This window comes from Salmo salar, chromosome ssa15 (genome assembly GCF_905237065.1).
Source record: "Salmo salar chromosome ssa15, Ssal_v3.1, whole genome shotgun sequence".
Classification (NCBI taxonomy): Eukaryota; Metazoa; Chordata; class Actinopteri; order Salmoniformes; family Salmonidae; genus Salmo; species Salmo salar.
In genome coordinates this window covers 40,156,438-40,173,831 of record NC_059456.1, presented here as the reverse complement: position 1 = coordinate 40,173,831, position 17,394 = coordinate 40,156,438, and the positions used below count along the sequence as shown (strand labels likewise).

Here is a 17,394-nt window from a genome sequence, read left to right as displayed (position 1 = left end):
TTTTTGTCACGAAACGCGCCGGGCGAGTCACCCTTCTTTACCCTTCGGATAGTGTCTTGAACGCACGAACAAAACGCCGCTATTTGGATATAACTATGGATTATTTGGAACCAAACCAACATTTGTTATTGAAGTAGACGTCCTGGGAGTGCATTCTGACGAAGAACAGCAAAGGTAATCCAATTTTTCTTATAGTATATCTGAGTTTGGTGAGTACCACACTTGGTGGGTGTCAAAATAGCTAGCCTATGATGGCCGGGCTATCTACTCAGAATATTGCAAAATATGCTTTCACCGAAAAGCTATTTTAAAATCGGACATAGCGATTGCATAAAGGAGTTCTGTATCTATATTTCTTAAAATAATGTATGTTTTTTGTGAACGTTTATCGTGAGTAATTTAGTAAATTCACAGGAAGTGTTCGGTGGGAATGCTAGTCACATGCTAGTCACATGCTAATGTAAAAAGCTGGTTTGTGATATAAATATGAACTTGATTGAACAAAACATGCATGTATTGTATAACATAATGTCCTAGGAGTGTCATCTGATGAAGATCATCAAAGGTTAGTGCTGCATTTAGCTGTGGTTTTGGTTTTTGTGACATTATATGCTAGCTTGAAAAATGGGTGTCTGATTATTTCTGGCTGGGTACTCTGCTGACATAATCTAATGTTTTGCTTTCGTTGTAAAGCCTTTTTGAAATCGGACAGTGTGGTTAGATTAATGAGAGTCTTGTCTTTAAAATGGTGTAAAATAGTCATATGTTTGAGAAATTGAAGTAATAGCATTTCTAAGGTATTTGAATATCGCGCCACGGGATTCCACTGGCTGTTGAGTAGCCATAGAGGTTTTAGCCCATAGAGGTTTTAAGGTATCTTTACTTTTACTCAAGTATGACAATTGGGTACTTATTCCACCACTGCAGAGAATTCGACAATGTATGCCGAACTCTCTGCCTATTGGCTTATTTGCATGTTCAAACCTGTCTCAAAATACAACACTGCTCCTTTAATTAAGATATACTGCTCAAAAAAATAAAGGGAACACTTAAACAACACAATGTAACTCCAAGTCAATCACACTTCTGTGAAATCAAACTGTCCACTTAGGAAGCAACACTGATTGACAATAAATTTCACATGCTGTTGTGCAAATGGAATAGACAACAGGTGGAAATTATAGGCAATTAGCAAGACACCCCCAATAAAGGAGTGGTTCTGCAGGTGGTAACCACAGACCACTTCTCAGTTCCTATGCTTCCTGGCTGATGTTTTGGTCACTTTTGAATGCTGGCGGTGCTTTCACTCTAGTGGTAACATGAGACGGAGTCTACAATCCACACAAGTGACTCAGGTAGTGCAGCTCATCCAGGATGGCACATCAATGCGAGCTGTGGCAAGAAGGTTTGCTGTGTTTGTCAGCGTAGTGTCCAGAGCATGGAGGCGCTACCTGGAGACAGGCCAGTACATCAGGAGACGTGGAGGAGGCCGTAGGAGGGCAACAACCCAGCAGCAGGACCGCTACCTCCGCCTTTGTGCAAGGAGGAGCAGGAGGAGCACTGCCAGAGCCCTGCAAAATGACCTCCAGCAGGCCACAAATGTGCATGTGTCTGCTCAAACGGTCAGAAACAGACTCCATGAGGGTGGTATGAGGGCCCGACGTCCACAGGTGGGGGTTGTGCTTACAGCCCAACACCGTGCAGGACATTTGGCATTTGCCAGAGAACACCAACATTGGCAAATTCGCCACTGGCGCCCTGTGCTCTTCACAGATGAAAGCAGGTTCACACTGAGCACATGTGACAGACGTGACAGTCTGGAGACGCCGTGGAGAACGTTCTGCTGCCTGCAACATCCTCCAGCATGACCGGTTTGGCGGTGGGTCAGTCATGATGTGGGGTGGCATTTCTTTGGGGGGCCGCACAGCCCTCCATGTGCTCGCCAGAGGTAGCCTGACTGCCATTAGGTACCGAGATGAGATCCTCAGACCCCTTGTGAGACCATATGCTGGTGCGGTTGGCCCTGGGTTCCTCCTAATGCAAGACAATGCTAGACCTCATGTGGCTGTAGTGAGTCAGCAGTTCCTGCAAGAGGAAGGCATTGATGCTATGGACTGGCCCGTTCCCCAGACCTGAATCCAATTGAGCACATCTGGGACATCATGTCTCGCTCCATCCACCAACGCCACGTTGCACCACAGACTGTCCAGGAGTTGGCAGATGCTTTAGTCCAGGTCTGGGAGGAGATCCCTCAGGAGACCATCCGCCACCTCATCAGGAGCATGCCCAGGCGTTGTAGGGAGGTCATACAGGCACGTGGAGGCCACACACACTACTGAGCCTCATTTTGACTTGTTTTAAGGACATTACACCAAAGTTGGATCAGCCTGTAGTGTGGTTTTCCACTTTAATTTTGAGTGTGACTCCAAATCCAGACCTCCATGGGTTGATAAATTGGATTTCCATTGATTATTTTTGTGTGATTTTGTTGTCAGCACATTCAACTATGTAAAGAAAAAAGTATTTAATAAGATTATTTCATTCATTCAGATCTAGGATGTGTTATTTTAGTGTTCCCTTAATTTTTTTGAGCAGTGTATATTCTTTTTAACTGATTGGGTTTTAAAAGACAGCGTGAAATGTAGCATACAGGATTTGTGCTCTTGCAGGAAGCATGAGGAAGCACTCCCCATTGCTGAACTCTACGTATCTATAACTGGGCTAATAAGTCGCTAACTATAACTAGCAAAGAATATCAAGAAATGAGTACAAGCGTGGCTCTGCGCTCTGATCTGACCGCTCGTGGGCTACCCCCACAAATACAATTCTACTCCGTTGCTCTCTGGCTCTTCCTACAACAAAATCACAGACTCAATCTTGCAAAGCTTGGATTTGTTTTTGGTTTGTTGCATTGAAAAGGGGCTGATATAATGTTGATTCAATCACAGAAAAAAACAATGATCTATATAGTGAAAACTAATGGGGCGAACTCGGTGAAGTTCAATCTCTTGCGTCTCTGCACAGCCTGGCATTTCTTCTGCGCTGCAGTCTAGGCTGAGCACGCGCACATTTTAGCAGTTAAGAGGGAACACTGCTTGTGACTACAAACTTGTTGGATGCATTTGCTGTTTGTTTGGTTGTGTTTCAGATTATTTTCTGTTTCAGATTATTTTGTGCCCAATAGAAAAGAATCGTAAAAAATGTGTCACTTTTATTGTAAATAACAATATAATACGTTTCTAAACACTTCTAAATTATTATTTTATTTGACCTTTATTTAACTAGGCAAGGCAGTTAAGAACAAAATCTTATTTACAATGACCGCCTACCAAGGCCAAACCCGGATGGGCCAATTGTGCGCTGCCCTATGGACTCCCAATCACGGCCGAATGTGATACGGACTGGATTTGAACCAGGGACTGTAGTGGCACCTCTTGCACTGAAATGCAGTGCCTTAGACCACTGCACCACTCAGGAGCTAACGTGGATGCTACCATTAATGTGGATGCTACCATTTTTACAGATAGTCCTGAATGAATTTTTAATAATCATACCCCCAAGACATGCTAACCTCTCAACATTACAATAAGAGGGGGATTTTTATTTAAAAAATGTTGGGGGTAGGGGGAGGGTATGACATGCCTCTGTAATTTTCTCACTCAACATTATTCACAATTCATTCAGGATTATCCTTAATCATGTTATTTCACTGTCACAATACATTTGGAGCTCACTGTACATCATTGGTACGGCTGCACGCACGCATACACACTTAGACCCACACCGAAGTATATCATTTTTAAGTTAATACACATAATCACTGTAACTGATTTCTGCCAATTACATGTGAGAGTACATGTTGAATAACTGGCTTCAGCAACTCCTAGGAAGTTATATCATGTTAAATAAAAATACATCTTTTGTTTAAAAATGTTCAAAGAATTTTCCATCTGACTGGCAATGTGTTCAATAATTGTGGGTTACAAAAAGTGACTGTGTACAGTACAGTGTTGAAAAAGAGCAACATGTGTATACATTTAACTGTCAAAGAGATGGAAAACTGTATATTTCTGTGATTAAAAGTTTTGAAGGACACATTAACATAAGAACACAAAACCCCATTGTTGCTGTATAAACCTCAAGACGCCGACTTGTAATGAAATTCGCACATTGTTGTTACTGTAGCATGACTGAAAATGTGAAGTGTGCCAGTGAAGAGAGTGCCTTAAAAACAGGATTTGATCAGAAAGCTCCTTTGAGAGGCGGCAGGGCAGGCTGCAGTGGGATGGTGCCAGGGGATGGAATGCCAGATACAAAAGAGGGGAAGAAAGGGGTTTAAACAATAACTGAAAAATACTTGAAAGTATTACTTTCAAGTATTATGCGTGCGGCCTAAAAATAGATTATTTCAGATAGAGGACCTCTGAGAAGGTTTAATCCTCCAGATTACTCTACTGCTTTCAAGCAGCCCCCTCCTTGTCTCTTGGTAGCTCACCAGCTAGCTGTATCTCAGCTGGTATCTGCCTCACCCCTGTTTTCATGAGGGCTAATTAAGTGCTATACCTTAGGAGGGGAGAGGAGGGAAGGCAAGGGAGGGGGGTTGGGGGGCTTGTGATGACCCATGCAGTTTAATCGCATATGACCCCATCTTTTAACAGACAGGAGTTTTGCTTAGGGCTATGGCGGTCATAAAATGTTGTCAGCTGGTGATTGTCAAGCAAATAACTGCTGGTCTCACAGTAATAGACTCTTAATTAACATAAACACATTGAGCATCTCCTGGCTTCCACGCATAGCCTACAAACCACTGATGTAGACCTTAAGAACATCTACATTTTAAAAAGTCGAATAAATCCATGTAATATAGCCTACACCATCACAATAAATCCATTATTTATTTTAAACATTTTTAAAGAAACATGATATGAAGAAAATGTAGTCTATTTCAGATGACAGATTAGCATACTCTGAGTTGTCCTTATGTTAGGCCATGATTTAACTATGCCATATGGCTGTGGGCTACACTAGTTCATTTAGCAGACAAGACTCGCTTAGAATTCCGTGGCATTGTTTTATAGTATGAATAATACAATTGAACATAGCTTAATAAAATAGAAAGGATATTTTCTACAAACGATTTGAGGGAGTGTGCACATGTGGCTATTCTGTGTTGAGCGGTTAACAAAGAAACAGATACTACTATATGCTTAATTTAGAGTTATGTAACTTTTGTTGTTCTACAAACGTTGGGCTATATGTTTTGATTTTTAATACATTCTAAGGCTGCATGATTCGACTTTAATGATGATTTGAAAACAGCTGCATGAATGGCATGAGCTCTGCTTTGTTTTTTTGCGCAGGCTGTACACACTTCATCAGTCTCTCATTCACAATTTGACAAGCAATTGATAATGCCTCCAATTTCCCGACTGCATCCCCTTTGTGTGGCCGTAATGCCCCATAAAGAATCCATGCCTTTTGCGGCCAGTGGCCGTTGTGCCCTTGGGCTGAATATAACAATTATAATTACCTTCTCCTGGCTGCATGCCGAAGCACCTCTCACTCACATAGCTCTCCATCAAGTGATCAGGTCTTTTTCACAGGCTAAGTGAAGACAGACACATCTGGGATGCAACTGCATGCATCCTTATCCAAGTCCGTGGCGCATATTGAAGATATTGGAATAACTGTCAACATTTACTCTCCGTCAGCCAACAAGATGAGTAGGCCTAACTAACAGCAAAAGCACTAGCCTATGTCAATCTACTATCCCCCATAGTACAAAAGTTGACCTATTCTATTCTGTGTGAGAAATAAATATTCCAATCATAGTCTTGGACAGTTGTGGGACGCGATAGATCCCAAATGAATACAACCACTAGCATGAAAATTGAGCAATGAGCCTGACACAACAGATCAGAACTCTTTGCTTAAAATGTTGATAAACTATTTGGCTATTTCTTCACATAAGCGCAGAAATGCGCACACGGCAGTAGGCTATACGTGTGAATGTTCCATTAGCAGGGAAACACAATTCTCAAAAGTGACGGCAAATGCATTTTTATGGTGAAAATGATCTTCCCCAAACTTGAAACTCACTCGCTGCGTATGTATGCCAGTTAGGCTCTACACCCATTGTAAAGCAGATTCATGTGCTTCATTTTAACCTGTTGGGGCTAGGGGGCAGTATTTTCACGGCTGGATAAAAAACCGTACCCGATTTAATCTGGTTACTAATCCTACCCAGTAACTAGAATATGCATATACTTATTATATATGGATAGAAAACACCCTAAAGTTTCTAAAACTGTTTGAATGGTGTCTGTGAGTATAACAGAACTCATTTGGCAGGCAAAACCCTGAGACATTTTCTGACAGGAAGTGGATACCTGATGTGTTGAATTACCTTTAAGCCTATGCCATTGAAACACACAGGGGTTGATTAATGTTTTGGCACTTCCTATTGCTTCCACTAGATGTCACCAGCCTTTACAAAGTGTTTTGAGTCTTTTACTGTGAGATCTGACCGAACAAGAGCCATGGAACGGTGATGGCCGATTAGACTCTGGCGCGAGTTCATGTTGGGTACCCTCGTTCCAATACGTTATAAAAGAGAATGCATTCGTCCACCTTGAATATTATTCATGTTCTGGTTAAAAAAGGCACTAATGATTTATGCTATACAACGTTTGACATGTTTGAACGAACGTAAATATATTTTTTCCCCTCGTTCATGACGAGAAGTCCGGCTGGCTTAGATCATGTGCTAACAACACGGAGCTTTTTGGATATAAATGATGAGCTTTTTTGAACAAAACTACATTCGTTATGGACCTGGGATTCCTGGAAGTGACATCTGATGAAGAGAATCAAAGGTAATGGATTATTTACATAGTATTTTCGATTTTAAATCTCTCCAACATGGCCGTTTGTCTGTATAGCAAAGCATATTTTTCTGGGCGCAGTGCTCAGATTATTGCAAAGTGTGATTTCCCAGTAAGGTTATTTTTAAATCTGGCAAGTTGATTGCGTTCAAGAGATGTAAATCTATAATTCTTTAAATGACAATATAATATTTTACCAATGTTTTCTAATTTTAATTATTTAATTTGTGGTGCTGACTTGACTGCCGGTTATTGGAGGGAAACGATTTCCTCAACATCAATGCCATAGTAAAACGCTGTTTTTGGATATAAATATGAACTTGATAGAACTAAAAATGCATGCATTGTCTAACATAATGTCCTAGGAGTGTCATCTGATGGAGATTGTAAAAGGTTAGTGCATCATTTTAGCTGGTTTTATGGTTTTGGTGACGCCTGTCTTTGAATTGACAAAACATTACACACAGCTATTGTCAATGTACTCTCCTAACATAATCTAACTTTATGCTTTCGCCGTAAAACCTTTTTGAAATCGGACAACGTGGTTAGATTAAGGAGATGTTTATCTTTCAAAGGGTGTAAGATAGTTGTATGTTTGAAAAATGTGAATTTTGACATTTATTTGGTTTCAAATTTGCCGCTCTTGAAATGCACCTGCTGTTGATAGGGTGCACCACGGGTGGCACGCTAGCGTCCCATATAGCCCCAAGAAGTTAAGTTATTTGGCCACTTTAGTTGTGATACAAACCTTATCAAAATATATAGGCCTATGGGCTAGATGAGATGTGGGAATGTGATTTGAAAAAGTGACAAAAAAAGGCATGCGCTGGTTCTTGCCTTAAGCTGGGCACCATTCACAAGTGATAATATATAATTCACAAGCGATAGGCTAATATTGTCCCCCATCAGACTATCCTTGATTTAATCTTGTCTTTACGTATACAGTACTAAATAATATGTGTGACATTTGTTTTGATTTAGAATGGACCATTATCATGCACCTGTCTTGAAAATACATGTAATTTATGCACTTAAATAGCAAATGGAGGACGCTTTTTCTGTGGTTCATTTTCATGCCAGCCAGGTAGGCTATAGTCCTGTTGCAAAGCAAAGCAATGTGTTTAATATTAGGAAAGTTGATAAATAAATATTAGTAGGCCTAACCTATTGAAAGCTGATGGGATCCTCCTCTTTTTAATAGAGGCCATCACTCTGTTTTCTCATGCAATTGCATAGACTATAGAAATGTTGCGCAACATGAGCTCATGGTCTCTCATGAAGTGTTTGATTCGATTTTCGATACATTTGCATTGATGTCAGAGTGAGTAGAGGGACAATAGAGTGCTGAGTACCAGGCAATTAGCAAGTTTGGTAGGCTACTAATGACCATCAGCAGCATCAGAGCTTGGAGAAGCCTAATTACTGTGGCTAAATGGTCACGCTGAATTTGACTGCCGTCATGACTCGTGACCGCCAGTGTGTTGGTAATACAGTCATTGTAGCAGCCCTAGTTATGCTGCTGGAACATGGCGGAGCACGGAACAGCTCTGCCAAGGTATTTTTATTTATTTCCAAAGGTCTGCTGAGACCGTGGCTCATCACTAGGAACCCAACTACACATGTTATGACAGTGTCAAAGCTGCTCCCTGCGTAACACTAGATCATAATAGGTATGATTATGAATTACTGAGTAGAAGATTGAGATTGCAGGAGTGTCAATAAAGGACATTAGAAGGGGAATCTGTGGCACCACAGAGCAGAAAACTATCATTTCTGTTGTGTTTTTATTGTGATAGGACGCTTCTTCCAACCGCAAATGAACAGAATGTCAATCTAAGCCCCTATATTATATTTTTGTGGAATGAAAATTGATGGGGGCAAGATTGACGTTCTGTTCATTTGTGGTTGGAAGAAGCGTCCTATCACAATTAAAACACAACAAAAATGGGAGTTTTCTGCTCTGTGGTGCCACATACCCAAGTGGATTTAATCAGAAGATGTTGACATGTCTCAGTCAAGAGGATTCCCTTTCTAATGTCCTGTATTGACACTCCTGCAATCTCAATCTTCTAATCAGTGATTCATAATCATACCTGCCCTCTTTCTTGTGATAAGAAGCTCTATTGTTAATTGTCAAAAAGGGGGCAGCATTTTATGAGAATCATTTTATGAGAGTGTGAGATTACTCTGTTGATTCTCTCTCTGGCACTAAATATACTTTAAAAATGCCCTCTTTCCCAGCACTGAATCTCCTATGATCCAAGCCTTATCTGAACACCAGCCAGAACTATAAGTGTTTCTGCTTCAGGTCTGCCTGCCAATACCAACCAACACAGCCAGCTATGGCATGTCACAAACAGAAAAAAAGACTATCCTTTCTAAATAAACTAACATAACATACATCAGTTACAATACAGCATAAAATAGAACAGTCAGTCAGTCAGGCTTACTACAACATAAAGTTACGCATACAACATGCACAAAACGTGCAATGTTATAACTCCTAGGTGAGAGAAATGGTGTGAGCTTTATGAAGTATGAAATGGACCAGAGTAGAGGCCTTTTCCTGGCTTCAAGGGGGCTAGTTCGTGTGGTAAACACATTAGCCCAGTACATACAACACATGGTGAGACTAAAAACTCTCTTAGCAGAATGTCCAACGGCACCCTTGGGCGACATTATAAAAATGGGGAGTTTTTTGGTTCCGTGTGCTTGTTTAATGTGTTTGTCAAAAATGGCACACAACGAAAAATGGAAATGCACTCACTAAAGCAAAGTCAGTAAAAAGTGATTTGCTTGATGCAATTTGGGAAACATTGACCCTGTTTCAGAGTCTGTTGGTGTAATGAAACACATTTGAAATCCCCTCTTGTGATTACCTGGTGGTGGTAAATAGAACATGGCTTGTCATCGTGATTCTATCCAGTTCTGCATACTGACTGCATTTATCCATCACTGGTATTGACTGCTACATATATTTCTGATGGACTGTAAGCCATCACTTGTTCAGCTATCGAGACGGTCTTGTTCTTCATTATATCTACCATCAAAATCACAGATTATAAAATGGTATCACCAATATTTCTGACCAGAGAGTAGTTCCACTTGCCAAAGACTGATCAAGTAGGTCTACTTTGATATCAAACTATTGTACTTAGGACAACAATCGCTTTCAGGTGTTCAATCATTCTGAATGTGCATATGTAAATCAACAAGTGCTAGTGTTAACTGAAACACAGACATGAGAAAGCAGAGGTTGCAACAAGCACAATCAATGAAACAGAAAAAAAGACATGAATGAAAGAGAACGAAAGAAGGGCAATGTTGAGAGAAAGCAATGGCATACAGTATAAAAGTGAAACGATCAATTAATATCCATTTGTCTTTTTTTATTTCATGATTCATACTGTTCTAAACATAAGAAAACACAATCGATGCCAATAGTTAAATCAGACTGTGTACCTTGTCTTTGCAGGGACATCCACAGCAGGGCGACTGGCAGGACGTTACGGAACATCCATCGCCACCATCCTCCACGGATGTAAGACTCCCTGTCAATCACAGTTAAGATGGAGACATACTAGGTATCGTCTTATAGTACAGTCTTACACATGCAGTACACACAAGCACACAAATACAGTATATTTATTCATACTGATGTGTCTGCAATTTGGGTCCGCTTTAAAAGTTTGAATGATGCATTTGTGGTATGGAAACATATTTTCAGCACAAAGAGGGACCACAGCGAAGCAAATGCAGTTTTGTTATATAATGATAAATCATTCTTTCATGTCAGTTGTAATGACTTCCAGAGTTAGAGAGCACCAGTGGCGAGTACCCGACAGACTACATCAGTGTGGTTCATACAATGACTTACAAGAGATGCTCCTTGTTTGAATCTAACATAAAAATCTAAATTAGAATGAAGGTAAATATACCAATTACCGCGATTAGTCATGCCTCCATAATAACCAATGTGGTCGTTTTGATCACTGGGAAAATATATACAACCCCATCGCCTGTAGACTTTACATTCCAGGAATATCATTTGATTAATGACATGACTAGGCTTGGATAAAAGCCTTGTCTACAATATGAAAAATCCACATTGTCTGATATACAATTCTGTCTGGGAGGAGTTCAGCATAGATACATGGAAGTCAGTCAGGATAAGTTCCCTGTAATCTTATCTAACCTGTACGCAAGTGAATTGGATAAATCACTTACAATTTTTACATTTTAGTCATTTAGCAGACGCTCTTATCCAGAGCGACTTACAGTAGTGAAAGCATACATTTCAATTCATTTCATTCATTATTTTTTTATTATTATTATTATTATTTATTTTTTTGTACTGGCCCCCCGTGGGAATCGGACCCACAACCCTGGCATTGCAAACACCATTACAAACACCATGCTCTACCAACTGAGCCACAGGGAGCCCAGTTGGACAATCAAGCAGTACAAATATAAAAACAGGTTTACAGCAAGAATACGGAATGAAAAATGAAATGTGATGGGAATAGAGAAGACAAAAATAGCAGCCAGAGTCAATCCACTCATATCAACACATTTCTATAGCTGGGTCTCTGCAGTCCAGATGCATCTATGTGGGGTTATTACAGATACTACAAAATCAACCTCGTCAACCTCTTGTCATTGGTTTCTCGGTGTAATTTCCCTCTGAGTTCATACGTGATCATGACCCCATCTGAATCTGCTTCTCAATCAAAAGAGTCAATTGTTCTAACATTTCTGTATAAAATGTAATTGTGGTCTCCCAATTAACTCAAGGCCACACACATAAACAAACCTATTAGTCAGGAAATTGCAGCATACTCCAAACCCAAGTCATTTCACAGAGCTGGGTTAGCTACTATTAGTTAAATCATATGGTTGTGCTGCTGTGGGCCCAAACTATATGGACTGGATGGAGAGTCTGCCAAGAGGCCCTGTTCTCCTCCTCCATCTTAGAGAATAGAGCCTCAGCCTCCTCTGTTCATTTCCACTACACTGAGGGGAACTGGACGGACGGCTTTTCCACTTCAGCAAACACTACGTTTATTAGACAATAGCCCCATCTGGTCTGGGCCTAATTGATACCAATTACTCTAGGTGTTGCCTGAGCCTGAGCCATGGGTGGTGCTGGAGGAAGGTTCAAAATAACATTTCACAGCTTCCCAGTCTTTCTAATTTGCATTTTTTTAGAAGGTAGTAGGTATCCCACATCGAACGATTCCTCAAGAGAAACAATCACTGTACTCAAGAGATGGTAGCCAGAACCTGATGACTCGGAGAATCTTCACAGTGACAGTGTCAGAGTATGGAAGAATACCAGACCCTCTCCCTCTCCTCCATGCAGACCTTTTCATAATATAATTCAATTCACCAAACTTCATCCATTGAATAATGATAGGTCTGCATGTCTGATCCCGGTTCTGTTTTGTTCACCGTGTGCCCTCCCAAGTTCACCAACTTAGACCAGGTGATGAGTATCGCAATTCAACTTCAACTTCCTCGCAAGCACAAGGAGCACTGAGAAAAGTGATATGGAGCTATGAATAGGCCACCCACACAAAGGCCATGATCACTGATCATATTTTATTCAGACAACAGCAGGATTTTAGCTCATCATGTTCATCATGGCTGTCAGGAAACAAAGATCAAGAGAAACCTGAGTCCAGCTTACATTGTCCTCATGGAGATAAGGAAGTAAAATCTGATTTTATAGTCATTCAGAAAACAACACTCAGTAGTGAAGAACTGGCATGTTTGCGACTCCACGACCTAATAACTCACAACCTTATCTCAAAGTAATTATTCTTGCTAAACACACACAGTATAAATAATGGAAATACAGGAATATATATTCTATTCACATTTCACACAAAAAAGCCACAGATAGGCTATACTTCCTCATAACTCTAAATCCATCTATTGTTTCCTGGATTATTCAAATAGATGACTAATATGGTTATTGGAAATGATTGTGTTCTACAGACGATGGGAACCTTCAAAAATAAACTTTCCTATTTCTTTTCACATCAGATACAAACATACACACACGAACAACAACTTACAGACGCGCACAAACAATGACTGCATCTCATCTGCCCAGACTCACATGCTCCCACCCCCATCCCTAGTGCCTGCATTATTTGTCTGGGAATCGTCCAGCCCATTGACTATGTCACTACATCCCCATATGCCTTGTCTTGAAATATGCAGACAGACAGATTAAAAGTATACATTGAAACTTTCAATTTCTAACAATTGCTTCTTTTAATTTGCCAGTAGCCTAAACAGTGTAGTAGACAGCAGTATTTCAAAATGTAGAACTTGTTTTGCATAACGAAGTTAATTAAATCTTTATACATCATTTATAGCATTAGGGCTGAGCGAACAAACTGAATTAATTGCGCACTTATTACATACATTCATATTCATATATTCATGAAATTTCTGACATTAGAGAAAATTTGGTCTTTGTTGACTTGTTTCTCTCAAATATGTTAATATGAACGCAAAACAAGCTGAGAGGTCAGTTCTCCGTGTCCCTTGGAGACCACATAAAGACTTTGATTCATCTGGTAGAGAGGATGGATGGACTGTACTGCATATCCATCAAACCCATTGATGCCATACTAACAAATGGCCAGTTGTAAATTAATATGCCATTACCAATATTCAAACTAGGAGTACAAAAATGATAATGACTGATTAATCATTGTAGAGAACTATCCAGGTGTCAAGATGGTTGGAGTCATGAACCATCTTCAGACACATTCTTGATGATATGTAAAGGCCTGTCTTTCTCAACCTTATCATGGTATAGTGTCATCACTGAGCTGCTGGTCTCAGAATATGAGGGCCATCAGATCTTTCATTTATCATTAAATCCCCCAATTTAGTGGTGTGTCTGATGTCAGCCACCTGGACAGGTATAGACTATTCATCTTCCTTTCAACAGATTCTCTATGACTTCATCTCACATCTCCTAAAATGTTCTGTCCTGTCAGAAGTTCCACATTTAGGACCTGGTGGAACTGACTGGCAGCTGTAAATTTAGTCTGCAATCATTCAACTTTTGGATGAATGTTCTAGGTTGTGTAACACAAGTAAGTAAGCACATAATAAGACCACTCTTTCAATAACAATTTCTCACATGCAGACTGCACTTCAGAAGATAATACATGTCATGGCATAGTCTTCATGAAGACACAAAATATTGTTTAAAAGTGCTTAATGATACCTAAAAAAATACCCCACACCAACACAGCAGTCAAAGAGATGGAATAACAAGCATTTCACGAAATGGAGTGTTCAGTAGTGTCTTCAATAATTGAGCTAGGGGGAAAATCCCTTTTAAAAAAGTGTTCTCTGTAAAGTAGGTAGCTGAGGAACGCTCAACTCCGTTCGATTTGAGATAAGAGAGTTTAGCGTTCCTCAGCTATAATGTAGACTATTTTCACTAGGCCTACCTCAAAAGTAGTTGAGTTTACCTTGTGTCATATCATACATACATTTAGCATGTAATAATTTATCATGTCTTGATATACTGCTATAGAAGATTAATTAATAAACTGCAGGACCATTCTCAAAGTCAATCGGCTAATGTTGTAAATAAACACATACGCTGACAACAATGTGACATTCATTGATCCTCTGGTCACACTCAGGTCAATTATCTCCAAGACAATGGAAAAGAAAAGCGTCTGACAATAACAACAACATTTATAACTTACATCCTCTTATTGGAGAGGGAGCTGGTCTCATTGAAGGATCATATTATCTACTCCGCTGTCGATCCGACTGGAGTTTTCAGTTTTTGAAAACTTTTGGCAACTTCTTCAAATTCGTGCCACGCCGACGTTTCAAAACGTAATTCAGTGTATAAACGCAAAACACGCGCTTATCCCAAAGTCGAAACCTCAAATCGACTGTTGACCCTGTTCCCCTGTCACGCAAGATGCTTGAAACAGCAGCAAAGTAGTTTTAACATTCAAGGAGCATGTCCTTGCACACAGCTGGAGGACGTTCTCTCTCACTCTGGCGCCCCACCCCAAACCAAGTCCCGAGGGTTAAGAACATTTAAGAAAATGTGCTCAAAATCACCTAGAATTTTTAAGAAAATGTGCTCAAAATCACATAGAATTCTACGTTGCTTCTCCATCACACTGAAAATGGACAAATTACATTTACATGTACAGTTATTAGTCCAGTGGTGTAAAGTACTTCTTAAGTAAAAAATACTTGAAAGTATTACTTAAGTAGTGTTTTTTTTGGTATCTGTACTTTACCTTTTATATTTTTGACAAATTTTACTTTTACTTCACTACATTCCTTAAGAAAATAATGTACTTTTTAATTATTCGTTACATTTTGAATGCTTAGCATGATAGGGAAATTGTATCAAGAGAACATCCCTTATCATCATGAGTCTGATCTAGGTACTCACTAAACACACATGCTTCATGTGTAAATTATGTCTGAGTGTTGGAGTGTGTCCCTACCTATCCGTAGCTTTCAAAAACAAGAAAATGGTGCCGTCTGGCTTAAGGAATTTGAAATTATTTACAGTTTTACTTTTGATACTTAAGTATATTTAAAACCAAATACTTTTAGACTTTTACTCAAGTAGTATTTTACTGGGTGACTTTCACTTTTACCTGAATCATTTTCTATTAAGGTATCTTTACTTTTACTCAAGTATGCCAAATGGGTACTTTTGTACCACTGTATTAGTCATATGACATTTTTTTTGTGTTCTGTCTTTTCTGCTTTTTAAAAAAGTCAGTTAAGAACAAATTCTTATTTTACTACTGTGAAATTGAAATGAGGGAGGACAAGACTGAAACAAGTTACATTTTGGACTGAAGTCTGTACAATAAACAGACTTTGATTTGTTGGCTTTTTGATCCATCATTTGCTTCGAATGTCAGTTCAGATAATCTTCTTTTGTGATAACTCTCAACAGGGTTGGATATCTGAATTTGCATGCCTTATCCACTTTTTCAGCATTTTGGTCTCCACAGCCATCACTTTTATGTAGATGAGGTTTATCCATAGCCAAAAGACAAAATGACATGTCTTCTATTGTATATAGAACTACAATAAAGTCACTGTAGTTCTATCAGCTCATTAATTGGGTTGGGAGTTCAATAAAGATGAATGGGCATGAGAGATATTTGAATGAAACTAATGGGAAGCACTTTATCCACATTGACTCTTTTATGGGGTGATGAAAATGTCATAAACTAATTTTAAAGTATGGTTTCCAGTTGTGAGTTTCTTGTATAGCTTGGGACAGCACAGCTGTTTTATATGGCGGAGAGGAGAGGCTGTAAACTTTCACAAAAGCCAAAGAAGTGGCTGTTCTCCTACCAGTACATAACAATGAATCATGACTGAAAGGGATGATCAAACCCAGCTGACGTTCCCCACAGTACTGTCATATGTGAGCTCAGTAGGGCCAGTATTGATCTCATGAAAAGACAGTGTTTACATCATGTGTGTAAGAGGGGGTATACTTTCAATATTTAATGCAAGAACTTAGACGACAAACTGCCATGTGTGACATGAAATTGTACTGTTGTTCACGGTCACTGTGAGAGAATTACCTATTTCAACTGACCAGTGACTTTTCTCCCCCAATAACCATACAGCTAGAATAGATATGTGCAAGGAACCCACCTGATTTTAATTTGCATCAACACCATGCCCATCAACAAGGAGGAAGGGAGTCAGAAAATGCTGGTGGTGACAGCTCACAATACCCTTTGGCTGGCCCTCGCTTCATACTCGTCGCCAATCCCACTGGCTCCAGGTCATCTACAAGACCCTGCTAGGTAAAGTTCCCCCTTATCTCAGCTCGCTGGTCACCATAACAGCACCCACCTGTAGCACGCGCTCCAGCAGGTATATCTCTCTGGTCACCTCCAAAGCCAATTCGTCCTTCGGCCGCCTCTCCTTACAGTTCTCTGCTGCCAATGACTTGAACGAACTACAAAAATCTCTAAAACTGGAAACACTTATCTCCCTCACTAGCTTAAGCACCAACTGTCAGAGCAGCTCACAGATTACTACACCTGTACATAGCCCATCTATAATTTAGCCCAAACAACTACCCCTTCCCCTACTGTATTTATTTATTTATTTTGCTCCTTTGCACCCCATTAGTTGTATTTTTACTTTGCACTTTCTTCCACTGCAAATCTACCATTCCAGTGTGGCCTTTTTTGCCTTTACCTCCCTTATCTCACCTCATTTGCTCACTTTGTACATAGACTTATTTTTCTACTATATTATTGACTGTATGTTTGTTTTACTCCATGTGTAACTCTGTGTTGTTGTATGTGTCAAACTGCTTGCTTTATCTTGGCCAGGTCGCAATTGTAAATGAGAACTTGTTCTCAACTTGCCTAACTGGTTAAATAAAGGTGAAATAAAAATAAATAAAAAAATAACTCTTAAGGCAATAGGCAGGCAATGAAGATAAGACAATGAGCGC

At 39.7% G+C, this 17,394-nt stretch overlaps 1 protein-coding gene across 12 annotated transcripts in view; it reads right to left on the bottom strand.

Moving 5' to 3' along the window:
* Window positions 1-14,938, bottom strand: part of LOC106571415 (adhesion G-protein coupled receptor G6-like) — a 62,255-nt gene extending 47,317 nt beyond the window's left edge. For 5 of the 12 annotated variants that reach the window (XM_014144486.2, XM_014144478.2, XM_014144483.2 and 2 more), the window contains exons 1-2: window positions 14,630-14,938; window positions 10,347-10,435 (exon numbers count right to left, since the gene is read on the bottom strand). In XM_014144486.2, the coding sequence (XP_013999961.2) occupies window positions 10,347-10,435; window positions 14,630-14,631 (91 nt within the window). In that variant the 5' untranslated portion in view covers window positions 14,632-14,938. The remainder of the gene's footprint in view (window positions 1-10,346; window positions 10,436-14,629) is intronic. The other 7 variants (XM_014144480.2, XM_014144487.2, XM_014144490.2 and 4 more) reach the window with 2 other exon arrangements.
* Between the last annotated feature and the right edge of the window lie 2,456 nt (window positions 14,939-17,394).